Here is a 12,145-nt window from a genome sequence, read left to right on the forward strand (position 1 = left end):
GAAATGAAGGTTTTAGGCATCTGAAGTGAAGAAATAATCGCTTAAATTTAGATCCAGTTCGATGTCATACTGTTCTCACAAAGGTCCGCACAAAAGAGAAGACCGCTGATAGCTTGTGCCGTACGTTGTGCCATATGGTTTTGTTTTGTATCCCAAAGTAATATTTGGGCAGAAAAATTTTGGATGAAAAGAATAAATGCTTTTACCTGGAGTTTGATATCATATAATTACTAAATCAATTTCAAATATCCTGAGCTTGCTTCTCTCGGTTCCGCGTCGATTGTGTCCACAGAACAGCAACCTGTCAATAGCCGGAGAAATCATGGGTTTATGTGAAATTTCAGATATTCCTCGCTTCCCAAACTGGTGAACTGGACTTTATGATAACTCCAGCAAATACCTCCAAAATTAAGCGGTCGGCATCTGTCGATACTCTTCTTTGACTCGTTGTTGCGAACTAAACTCGAAAACTAAAGCCATGTTTCGCGCTTAATGTCCCGTTGAAACTTTGGATTGCAGCTGCATTCTCTTCAAGAATCAGTCATAAAACTCCTCTTGTAAGTCTATGTGTCGAAGTTTGGCGTTTTGGAGTTTAAAGCTGAACGATTGCACTATCGCGCATAACAGAGGTCCGCATTAATCATTGCGGGTGAACTCGCTAACCCTTTATTTTTTTTTGGAGGCCTGCAAGTGTAGTATGGCATGCAAGTGCTTTTTCGAAACCAGAGAGACTTCAGTCTGTAGCGAGTCTTCAGCGAGGTTTTTAAAGCTTTCATTGGACAGAGGATACGCATTGACGAAACACCCAGTGAAGGGAACAACAGCTGCAGTAAGAATAGTAGACGAATCAAAGAACACTCTGTATAAATAAGATCGAGCATTTTAGTAGCTTCCACAACTTCGATTCGAATATGGAGATATCGGTCTGAGAGTTTGGAAATGTTATGGCATCGGTAAAGGGAAGTACATTCCATATGACGTAATTTATATTAAGCACCAAGGTCAAACGTCCCTTCAAACCATAGAATCTCAAGGGTTTTATGATCCTCCTGAAAAGGGTGTGATCAAGCGTCGTTCAAAGGGCAGCAAGGAAACAGAGAGTACAACGCCATTGTTTGAATTCTCTGTGTTTGGATGTGTTGAAGTGTTCGAAACCTTTTCGCAGCTGGAGCTGCACCTGGACGTTGGAAAGCATACAGTCAGCAGATTAAAGCCAGTATGATGCAATCAAAAGGGACTGGGCCCTTAAGTTCTCGTCGATAGATACCGCTGGTATCGAGTGTTCGAGCTGTTCGTTAGATTCTAGTACACCACTCACTTCTCCCGTGGATACTTCGCCCCACTCGTCTTTACGAACAGGATGGGCCGTAAGCAAACCAAGGGGCAGCGTTAGATTTTCGAGAAGGTAAAAGAATACCTAACGGCACGGTTTACACTTGGAGAAAGAACTGGGCGAAAGGCCGACCCCGCCCAAGTTGCAGTGGACATGCGAAATGCGAAAAATGAATCAAATGCACGTTTGTTCACTAGAGAGCAGTAGCTTACAAAGAACCAAGTTCAGAGCTTTTTCTCCCGGCTAGCAGCAATGCGGCGAAAAGATCAGGGTGTGATCGGGATATCACTGGATGAGGAGGAAGATATCCAATGCGTCCAGGAAAATTCTGAGAGATAAGATCTGGTAGACAAAGTTAACAAAGAGATCAAAGTCTCACATCCAATCCGCTACGATACGTAGGACCTCTGTGAACGTTACCACAATAACACACTTCAGAAATTCAATGTTGTTTTGTTGAGAGCCATCTGTAGTCATTTTGAGATCCCTGTAAAATTGAGAGACAAAAAACAGATCCTCATAGACAAACTGTCGGACGTGATTAGTGATTGTCAGTGTGTTTCTCAGTAGACTTATGTAAACAATGTCTCATACGGTGGCTGAAAGTGTAGAATATGCTCTACAGATACAAACTACCTTTACTTCCGATATCAAGTTCTGACGGCGTTGTTATAGTGTAATATATTATAATATCTATTAGTCAGTGAAATGTTTTGATGAAATCGATTGAAAATTTACCAAAAGCAACACTTATAACATCTGTTCATACGAAGCATGTGTCAAGTTTTTAACACGTTGGTAGCCGATTTCTCCGGCTATTGACAGGTTGCTGTTCTGTGGACACAATCGACGCGGAACCGAGAGAAGCAAGCTCAGGATATTTGAAATTGATTTAGTAATTATATGATATCAAACTCCAGGTAAAAGCATTTATTCTTTTCATCCAAAATTTTTCTGCCCAAATATTACTTTGGGATACAAAACAAAACCATATGGCACAACGTACGGCACAAGCTATCAGCGGTCTTCTCTTTTGTGCGGACCTTTGTGAGAACAGTATGACATCGAACTGGTTCTAAATTTAAGCGATTATTTCTTCACTTCAGAAGCCTAAAACCTTCATTTCTCCCTCAGCTTCCTGACATGGAGAGTTTATATTCTGATTTTGGAAAAAATTCAGCTCTGCAGCGATGTTAAATGGGTGATTCACCGCGAAATGGCGAAAAAATCGGGAATGCTCGTACATGTGCTGATTCAAACGGTCATAACTTTTGAAAAATCGAAAACGTACAGGGTTTTTTGCATATTTTTGCCTATAAAGGTCTAAACTTAACGGCTGTGTAGGATAGAATCGTCAACCAGGTCCCAAATCCCAAAACTTAGCGTCTAAATCAAGGTTATTTACGGCCATCGGCCGATGGCGATTTCTAGTGGTCAGAATATGCTAAAATTCGCCTTTTCAAATTTGCTGAGAGGGCAAATTCTAACTTTCTTGGCAAACTAGAAAGGTTTTTAAGCAATCTGACATAAATTCTGTGGCTTAACTATGCGAATCAAATATTTTACAACGTTACAAAATATGCCTATTTTTCAATTTTCGAGACGTTGCGACGGTCCCTACGGACTGGGAAATAATTATGGCCCGTAATGCAGTCAGAAAATTATTTCGAATCAAACCAAATCCAATTTAGTTCTTTCCTAGGTAAAGTCTTTCTGTTAACAGAGTTTCAGGCAAAATTATTTTTGACGCAAAATTGACCGGGTGGAAATAAGAGAGACAGCCTCTTAAGTAGTGAGAAGGAGGTTTACGTTTACAATTACAGTAAATATAAGGGATCAGCTTACGATTCTCCCAAGTTTCTGGAGCTCATTGCTTGGTTCCTTCTTCTACTCTTACACTTTGTTCTCTCTTTCTGTCCCATTTGTCAACGTTCTCCCAATTTTTCTGGTAAGCCCACTCTTCGGTTTGTATCATGCTATTCACTTCTTTCTTGTCGCTGAGCAGGGTTTCGTACTTTGATGCCAGAGATTCCCAAGGTACTTTGTAATCCCAAACTTCGGTTTCCGACATAAACTTTACCTTTTCTTCGAGATACTGACATTCTGTTCCAGCTTTAAGGTGCATCTTGTGTAGATCAGCAGGCATACTCTGGATCTTCGGTAACAACTGTACGATAACGGATAGGATAGCTAAAGTTGCTGAAGTCGCAGCGACGAGTGGTGCAAGGCGAGGATTATGTCCAACGAACGCTTTCCAATTAAATGTTGATGCTAAGCCTCCTGTGGCACCACCTGCACCTACCACAAGAGACAAGTATTGAAGCCTGATGTCCCACTTTCTGTAGTATTTCGCAGATTCGTAATGGCTTAGATGAGTAATGTAAAGACGACGATTCATTATGCCAAGACGACGCTCTAAGTTTGTCCGCTTTCGTTTCTCCTCCTCTTCCGCTTTTTGCTTCTCCTCCTTCGAAATTCCTGAACCCATACGTTCGCCAATGGGTGGAGAGTGTCCAGGGCACAAGCAATAAAACGAGTTGGATCGGCCTCAGGTTTTCAAAACGAATAACCTACTTCACAAATAAGAAAATTCACAGGTTCGAGGCCGCGTGACGTCAAGTGCTTGCTACGGCAATAAATTAGCATAATTTTCAACGGTCGAGCTAGACTTTGAGACAGTTGATTTTCTCCTCTACTCTTAATACCAGTTTTTAGAAGGTAGGTGCGAGAGGCATTAAGAGAATCCGCAAAAAATGCTCGTGACAAGTTTGCGTGAGGAATACCTGCGCAGCGCCTGTGTATGATAAACAGAAGGCGTGAGTTTAGTCGACAAAAAGGTATTGTAATTTTCATTGTGTGCGTGATATTTACGGAGCTTTGCATCTTCTAGATCCAGCTTTTATTGAAAAGAAGGATAATCGGTGGGAACACTGCGTTTCCTCTGGATGCTAAAACGTTCAAAGGCGTTTGGGGGCGAAAATTAAACGTGGAGTGTACTGTATTGAGAACCTACTTTTTTTACCACATTGTTTTCGTGCATGATCGGTACGGTTCGGAAACTTTGGGCATTGGTTCGGAGAAGAGGCGAGGCAACCAAATTTACGAATTCATGCGAAAACAAAATATAGGAAGGACGAGGGAATGTAATTTCCTCTCGTTGATAAATTTCTTTTAACTCACTTTTGTGCCATATTAACATGTTTATGTTGATGCTACCCAGTGGAATGAAAATTTTAATTTTCATCGATCACTTCTAGAACAGAACAGTGGATGTTTTCACACATGATAAGTTTTAACTTAACACGTGTGAAAACACCTGCTGTTCTGTTCTAGAAGTGATCAATGTCAATGCTCACGAACTATTTCTTTCTTAATTTCAGAAAGAAGAATAACAGACGCCAATGATTTATAATAATAATGTTAGGAATAATGTGAATTCAGTAGTAGACATTGCACTAAGTGGAACTTCATTTCCACTGTTTCTAGGTCGAATTGGAATTTAGAGTGTTGGTTTTTGTGAAGGTAGGAAGACTAAAGGAGCCGGAGAAAAACCCTCGGAGTCAGGACGAGAATCAACAACAAACTCAACGCTCTTGCACATGTGACGTCAGGTCTGGTGTTGGTAGTCCGGATTTGGACCCCCCCCCGTTCAAATCTGTGGGGGGTCCAAATCCGCTTTGACACCGGAATTTGAGTTCGTCCCAAGATAGAACAACACAAATACACAAGGAAATTTTTACAGTAATTTTATAACCAACCTTTTGACTTTTAAAAACTAAAAGCTCAGTAGATTCTGTCATATCGGTCATTGTTAAAACTGTATTCGTCTTGATTCTACTTTTTGACATAGAAAAAGTGTTTCGGACCAAAATATTCACTTAAAAATAAATATTTCTTCGCCAGCTTCAATAATGACAGGGGATTAAGTTTAAATGATAAAACAAAGGATTATGTTGACAGAAATAACGAAAGCACATACGTGTATTTAATCTATTCATACGAGTATGTCAACAGACACACGCGCGTATCACGTGAGCATGGTACTGCATTGTAGTGTGCAATGACCCCTTAGCTTTAACCGATATTGTATATGTGAAAACGTTTCATTTTTTTCATGTTCATAACAAATTGTGATGGTGACATCATAGCATGAAATTTCATCATAGGATTTTTGGCTTTCTATGCAACAAGATTTTAACAATAAACTATTGACCTTTTGTCCATAATTGTAATAGTCTCAGCTGCATCATCAAAATTATTATTACTATTCTTATTGCTATCTGATAATATACACAAATTTCCATTTTCTTGTATTGTTCTAAGACCTCTATGAGTCTTTATTTATAAATATGTCACTCGTTTTTTCTTTTTGCAGAATTTTCTCTTTTTTCTCTTTTTTTAAGATCAGGGTTTTAAGGAGAAAAAACAAATTTGATATGTTTTCTATACATGTAATTAAAAAACATAAAATATCTCTTTCTTTAGCAATGTATTATGTAGGAAGGATTTGAATTTAAATAAAGTTTTGCCGGTTTGATAATAAATTACTGTTATCATTATTATTTTCTATAATCATTATTATTAATAATAACATAATTATTATTATTATCATTACTATTATTATAATTATTGACACTTTAACTCCCAAGATTTCATTAGTAATTCTCCTTATTGTCTGCTATACAATTTATGTGATGTTTCTTTGGAAAATTTGGAATTAGATCAACCAATAATCCCCTAATTGATATTTTTCTTTATTCTCATTATTTATCTGCTTGATACCATATTGATAGTGTGGGGAGAAATTCTGTCTTGGTCATTAGTGGGACTTAAAGGGTCAATACATTTCCGATTTTTCTATGGCGGAGACTTCCAACCTACCCATCCAAAAAGTTAACTCTTGCATGGGTGGTATACCCGTGTTTTGTTTCTTTTCTTTTTTTAAACGAAAAAAATAAATAGTTATGTATGTTATCAATTTGAATTCAACTAAAAAAATTACAACCGAACACAGACATGGTCCACTAGCATAAGCTCCCATGTCAACATATAAACATTTTATACAAATCAAGAATGCCTTTTTTGTAACTCCTGATCAGTGTTTAAATAATCCAATGAGGGAGGTAAAAAGAGAGAAATGAACTTGTTCATGCCACAGGTAATCAGACGGGTCGCTAAGAAGGTTCAAAACAGCAGTGTCTCTGGTCGTAACAATTAAAGGCAATTTTTTCAAAGTTATGTTACTCTTTTGCGTCTCAGATATACATTCCTTCATTACAGATTGACAATAGCAACCATTATTCAAAGTCCAACAGATAATTATCTCAGCACCAAAATAAAAACGCTTTATTTGGCACTCTGCAAAGTGTAATTCACGTGCCAGCTAACTGAGGCTTTGGCAGTACCTGGGCAATAGATATCTACAAGGCATAATTCGAGAGAACTTTTAATATTAAAAAGTTATAGCCGTAGAAATGTTGAAAAAGCACTCGCCATAGTGTACACATGGCAGGTTTTACTTGGACTGCTTACATTTTTTGTTGCCCCCCTCCCCCTCCACTCACTTCCGAATGGTCTGGTGGCATCGACTGCTTGCTTCACGCAAGAAATCACATGATACTCTCAGACGAGCTCTGACGAGGGTCTGGAACACAATTTGAAGTGCACTTATTTTTCAATAGTTTTTTCTCTCAATTTTGATTCATGTGTATTATCTCCAGTGTTCCAATCAGAAAGAAGTAGTCTTGAAGTTTATCACAATTTGCATTCACTAAATCTACACGCTGAATGATTAACACGGTCTGTAGCACACTCAGAGGTCGCACTGAGTGTCACAGACGATCATAAAATATTTTTATACAGCCTTTGATTTAAAAATGCCGCCCATATCCATTGGAATAGTCTACCGTTATCCATGCCGACCGAACTCTTTTGCTCGTCATGCTTTTCCTTCCGAATCAGTGTTCTATTTTGTACTTTTAGTCTTTGTAAATTTAATCCGTCTGGTGCATTTAAAAATTATATATTTTGTTGCCAATTTCAGTTCATGGCCAATATAACTTCGATGTTATGATGTAAATTAACTACAAAAAAGAGAATATAATCTCTTGCTACAAATGATAATCGAAACAAATCGATCGAAACGTGCCTTGCGTAAATCTGAAATTGGTTTTCAATTCGTTTCTTTAGTAGTTGTGAGTTTTACATATGTGATAATAAACAGATAAGCTTACGATTCTCTCAAGTTTCTGGGGCTCATTGCATGGTTCCTTCTCCTACTCTTACACTTTGGTCTCGTTTCTCTCTATCTCTTTCCTCAATTAGCTTTAAAGCTTTTCGGTAAGCCCAGTAGTCGGTTTGTATCACGCTATCCACGTCTTTCTTGTCCCTGAGCAGGGTTTCGTACTTTGATGCCAGTGATGCCCACGGTATTTTGGAATCCCAAACTTCAGTCTCCGACATAAACTTTACCTTTTTTTCGAGATACTGGCATTCTATTCCAGAGTTAAAGTGCATCTGATATAGATTTGCAGGCATACTCTGGATCTTCGGTAACAAATGTATGGTAACGGATAGGATAGCTGAAGTTGCTGAAAACGCAGCGACGAGTGGTGCAAGGCGAGGATTATGTCCAACGAACGTTTTCCAATTAAATGTTGATGCTAAGCCTCCTGTGGCACCACCTGCACCTACCGCAAGAGACATGTATTGAAGTCTAACGTTCCACTTTCTGTAGTATTCCGAAGATACGTAGTGAGCGTGAGCAGTCACGTGAAGGCTACGTTGCATTTTACTAAGGTTATGTTCTAAGTTTTTTCGCTTTTGTTTCTCCTCCTTTGAAATTTCTGAACCCATCTGTTCGCCAGTGGGTGGTGAGTGTCCACGGCACGAACAAAAAAACGGGTTGGATCGGCCACAGGTTTTCAAAACGAATAACCCACTTTACAAATAAGCCAACCTGAGGGTTCGAGGCTGCGTGACTTCAGATGCTTGATACAACTATATATTAGCATAATTTTCAACGGTCAAGCTAGACTTTGAGACAGTTGATTTCCTCCTCTTCTTTAAATTCCAGCTTTTAGAGGGATTTTACAGTAGGCAAGTGCGAAAGGCATTAAGAAAATCCGCGAAAAAAACTCTCGTGACAAGTTTGCGTGAGGAGTACCTGCGCAGTGCCTGTGTATGATAAACAGGCGTGAGTTTAGTCGACAAAAAGGTATCGTATTTTTCATTGTGTGCGTGATATTTATAGAGTTTAACATCTTCTAGATCCAGCTTTTATTGAAAAGAAGAATGATCGGTGGGAACACTGCGTTTCCTCTGGATGCTAAAACGTTAAAAGGCGTTTTGAGGCGTAAATTAATCGTGGAGTGTGCTGCATCGTGGACCTGCTTTCTCGTGCATGATCGGTGCGGTTCGGAGACTTTGGGCATTGGTTCGGAGAAGAGGCGAGGCTACCAAGTTTACGAATTCACGCGAAAACAAAATATAGGAAGGACGAGGGAATGTAATTTCCTCTCGTTGATCAATTCCGTTTAACTCACTTTCGTGTCATATTAACGAGCTTATGTTGGTGCTACCCAGAGGAATTTATCATGTTTGAAATTTATCGTGATTTAAATGGACCTTGGCGAGGACGTGTGCTTGAAATTAGCCTACTGTTTTAGAAGTTCCTCGGAACAATGAATCGACAGCCAAGCTCGCAGCCTTCTCAGAAACCATCGAGAATGAACGTATCTCAGCCTGGAGGACCAACGAATGCCGACTTGGCGAGTATTTTTGAATGTCCTGTGTGTTTTGATTATGTTCTTCCTCCAATTCTTCAATGTAGCAGCGGCCATTTAGTGTGCTCGAACTGCCGACCCAAATTGACTTGTTGCCCAACATGTCGTGGGCCTTTGGGCAGTATCCGAAATCTGGCTATGGAAAAGGTTGCCAACACGGTATCGTTCCCCTGTAAGTATGCTTCGGCTGGCTGTGAAGTAAACTTACCACATAATGAAAAACCGGAACACGAAGAATCTTGCGAGTTTCGTCCCTACTCATGTCCTTGTCCTGGGGCTTCTTGTAAATGGCAAGGTTCGCTGGACTCGGTCATGCCTCATCTGATGCACGCTCATAAATCCATCACAACCCTTCAGGGAGAAGACATTGTTTTCTTAGCTACTGACATAAACCTTCCTGGCGCCGTAGACTGGGTAATGATGCAATCTTGCTTTGGACATCATTTCATGTTAGTGCTCGAAAAACAGGAGAAAATCGAGGGACTTCAACAGTTTTACGCTATTGTACAGTTAATTGGAACTCGTAAACAAGCAGAGAATTTCGTCTATCGTCTTGAATTAAATGGAAACCGACGAAGGCTTGCCTGGGAAGCTACACCGCGAAGTATACACGAAGGAATCGCCTCTGCTATCTTAAACAGCGATTGCCTCGTATTTGATACAAATATTGCTCACTTATTTGCCGACAATGGAAATCTGGGAATAAATGTTACGATATCTATGGTCAGTTAAAAGGTATTTATGTATCTTTGGCAGTCACATGTAATCCAAGTCACTATTTGCATTACTGTATTTTCTTTTGTTCCTTTTTCGGGGAATCTGCTTCCCAATCCTAAAATCTAAATCTTAAAAATGTACTTCAGTAACAATTGTTTTTAGGAATGATCGTGAGTACTCTTTTCAGCATAAGTGATCAGAGGAAATGAAAAGAATTGCTAGTTGGTGTTTGGTTTAGTAACAATTAAATCAAGTTTACCCCCAATTAAGTTTACATAGTCCAATTCCCCCTTCCACCTAGTTTTTGAGTGAAAAATTCTTAAGGTATGTGAACACAACCAGGTTGATAAGCTGTTGAACCTAACAAGCATTATGTTATTCTTGCTCTAGACTGGTCAAAGTGCTACATAGGCACCTTTTCAAGTCCTTGATTTATACAAAAGGACATGTACAGTGTAAGGGGTTTAGACAAGACATTAAGTAAATTGTATAATTTCGTACTATATAAGGGTTCTTTGTCAGTATTGGGAGTAGTTCGTCAGCTTTATTCAATAGTTGTATATTCTTACATCCTTAAAAAGTGCACTGTATTTTTTTAGTTTGGAAAACAAAATATCCTGAGAACCTAATTAGCAAGCTCAATTCATCCAGGAAATATTGAATTGTGAGTTCAGTTTTATTTATGTGAGGAACAATACAGTGTCAATCTTGCGTCAAATGTGATTGGAGATATAAATAAAGAGGATTGGTGGCAAATGTTTTTTCAAGACTTCCTGTGACCTTCATGATCTAAATTACAGTCAACAGGACATGATAAAACCACAAACACTTCCTTTAAGGAAATATCAAAGGCAATGTTAAATAAAAAAATACTTTCCTTAATTTTGGTCCTTGAAAGGACAATTATTTTTCTCTTAGGATCATAACATTGAAATGGTGCCGTATAAATTAGGAAAATTTATTTCCAAAAAGACCACCTTTAGACTGATAAAAGCTGAAATTCTGAGATTTTACATGTGCAGTCAGTGATGGATGTAACATATTGTTTACACAGTATAGACCACATTTTGTGGTCTCAAGGTAGACTTGTCATAACTAGGTATGCATGTATTAAGTATTAGTTGGTATCAAATGAAAGGTATTTTTTTTTTAAGATTTTGAGTTTGAATTTTGAAGGTGATCAAACAGAGGAGGTTTTGAAGTAGTGCAGGTGTAAACATTGGTGTTTTACAGATTTACACATCTTGCAATGTTTTGTTCCTTTTTTTGATGTGTTGATGGAATGATATTTAAAAGAAATCAAGCTCTATTTTGAAAGTCATATAATTCTGTTTCTTTAGTTTCTTTAACTTCATTTCTTTTTTTTTTCATTAGGTTTTTTTGACAGAAATTCTTTGCATAACCTTTAAAGTGACCAGGGTCTAATTTCTCTAAGTTTAAGAGAATGAAGGAAATGATTGCCAGCCTAAGAAGCTTTGATTGTTAAGCAAATTCTCCCTGTCAGTACCAAACCACATTTCAGTCCTTTTTTGATGTCAAGTAGAATTTCAAACTTAATTTCACTGAAGAGGAACTAGATCTCCAGATAGGGATCAATCTCAACTGCTTTGAGATATCATTTGTATACTTGCAAGTGTGTAAATTTTTTTGAGGAATAGTGTTTGACTGGTGCACAGGCAGGGTTTCAAAATACCTTTGTATGTTTTGAGAATCCAATTACATTACTTTTTGGAAAGGAAAAGTTTGCTATCAATTTCAGTGCTGCAATTTAATTAAATTATTATTTAGATAACTTTCTTGAAAAACATTCCTAGTTAGGTTTTTTTCAAGCTGAAAGCTACTTTTCAGTCGTGGGAAGTAAATTACCTTTAACAATTTGCGTCTTGTGCTCTGTATTATTAAACTGTAAATAACTTATCGAAAGTAAAGGGGATAGTTATTGACAATATTTTGTGACAAGGGAGTTTTCATTGGTATGGTGAGAAGAAGAAGAAGAAGAGAAGAATTAAAAATGTGAACTGAAGAAATCTGGGCTGCTTTTTAATAGTGTTTCTTTTATTATGTATGCAGCTTATCCTAACCTCAAGTCTTCATGAGCAAACTAAGACCTTGTGTTCCAACAATGCTATCCACTGGATACATCTCTATCCTTTAGACAGTGCGGTATGTTTTGTTAACACTTAGCCACTGGATAGAGATTTATCTGTTGGATAGCTTTATTCACTCCTTGAACAACTGGGTTTTGAACTATGTGATTTTGCCTCTTCTAACCCACCAGAGAGATGACATCACAGCAATCATGGAACCCTCC

General features: G+C 38.3%; 3 protein-coding genes across 3 annotated transcripts; 1 reads left to right on the plus strand and 2 right to left on the minus strand.

Moving 5' to 3' along the window:
• Positions 1-3,057: 3,057 nt before the first annotated feature.
• On the minus strand, positions 3,058-3,946 carry LOC149048820 (uncharacterized). The gene has a single exon (XM_089200859.1). It carries the CDS (start codon positions 3,819-3,821, stop codon positions 3,201-3,203), a length of 621 nt encoding a protein of 206 aa, XP_089056985.1. The 5' UTR covers positions 3,822-3,946; the 3' UTR covers positions 3,058-3,200.
• Positions 3,947-5,308: 1,362 nt separating this feature from the next.
• LOC113671338 (uncharacterized) lies at positions 5,309-8,188 on the minus strand. The gene has a single exon (XM_027187553.2). It carries the CDS (start codon positions 8,186-8,188, stop codon positions 7,589-7,591), a length of 600 nt encoding a protein of 199 aa, XP_027043354.2. The 3' UTR covers positions 5,309-7,588.
• LOC113671340 (E3 ubiquitin-protein ligase SIAH1A) lies at positions 6,994-11,861 on the plus strand. The gene has a single exon (XM_027187555.2). It carries the CDS (start codon positions 9,016-9,018, stop codon positions 9,847-9,849), a length of 834 nt encoding a protein of 277 aa, XP_027043356.1. The 5' UTR covers positions 6,994-9,015; the 3' UTR covers positions 9,850-11,861.
• Positions 11,862-12,145: the final 284 nt, after the last annotated feature.

Source organism: Pocillopora damicornis, chromosome 3 (genome assembly GCF_964200805.1).
Source record: "Pocillopora damicornis chromosome 3, jaPocDami1.2, whole genome shotgun sequence".
Taxonomy (NCBI): domain Eukaryota; kingdom Metazoa; phylum Cnidaria; class Anthozoa; order Scleractinia; family Pocilloporidae; genus Pocillopora; species Pocillopora damicornis.

Coding starts and splice junctions, on each gene's coding strand:
- LOC113671340 (XM_027187555.2), top strand. CDS start 9,016: ATGAATCGACAGCCAAGCTCGCAGCCTTCTCAGAAACCATCGAGAATG.
- LOC113671338 (XM_027187553.2), bottom strand. CDS start 8,188: ATGGGTTCAGAAATTTCAAAGGAGGAGAAACAAAAGCGAAAAAACTTA.
- LOC149048820 (XM_089200859.1), bottom strand. CDS start 3,821: ATGGGTTCAGGAATTTCGAAGGAGGAGAAGCAAAAAGCGGAAGAGGAG.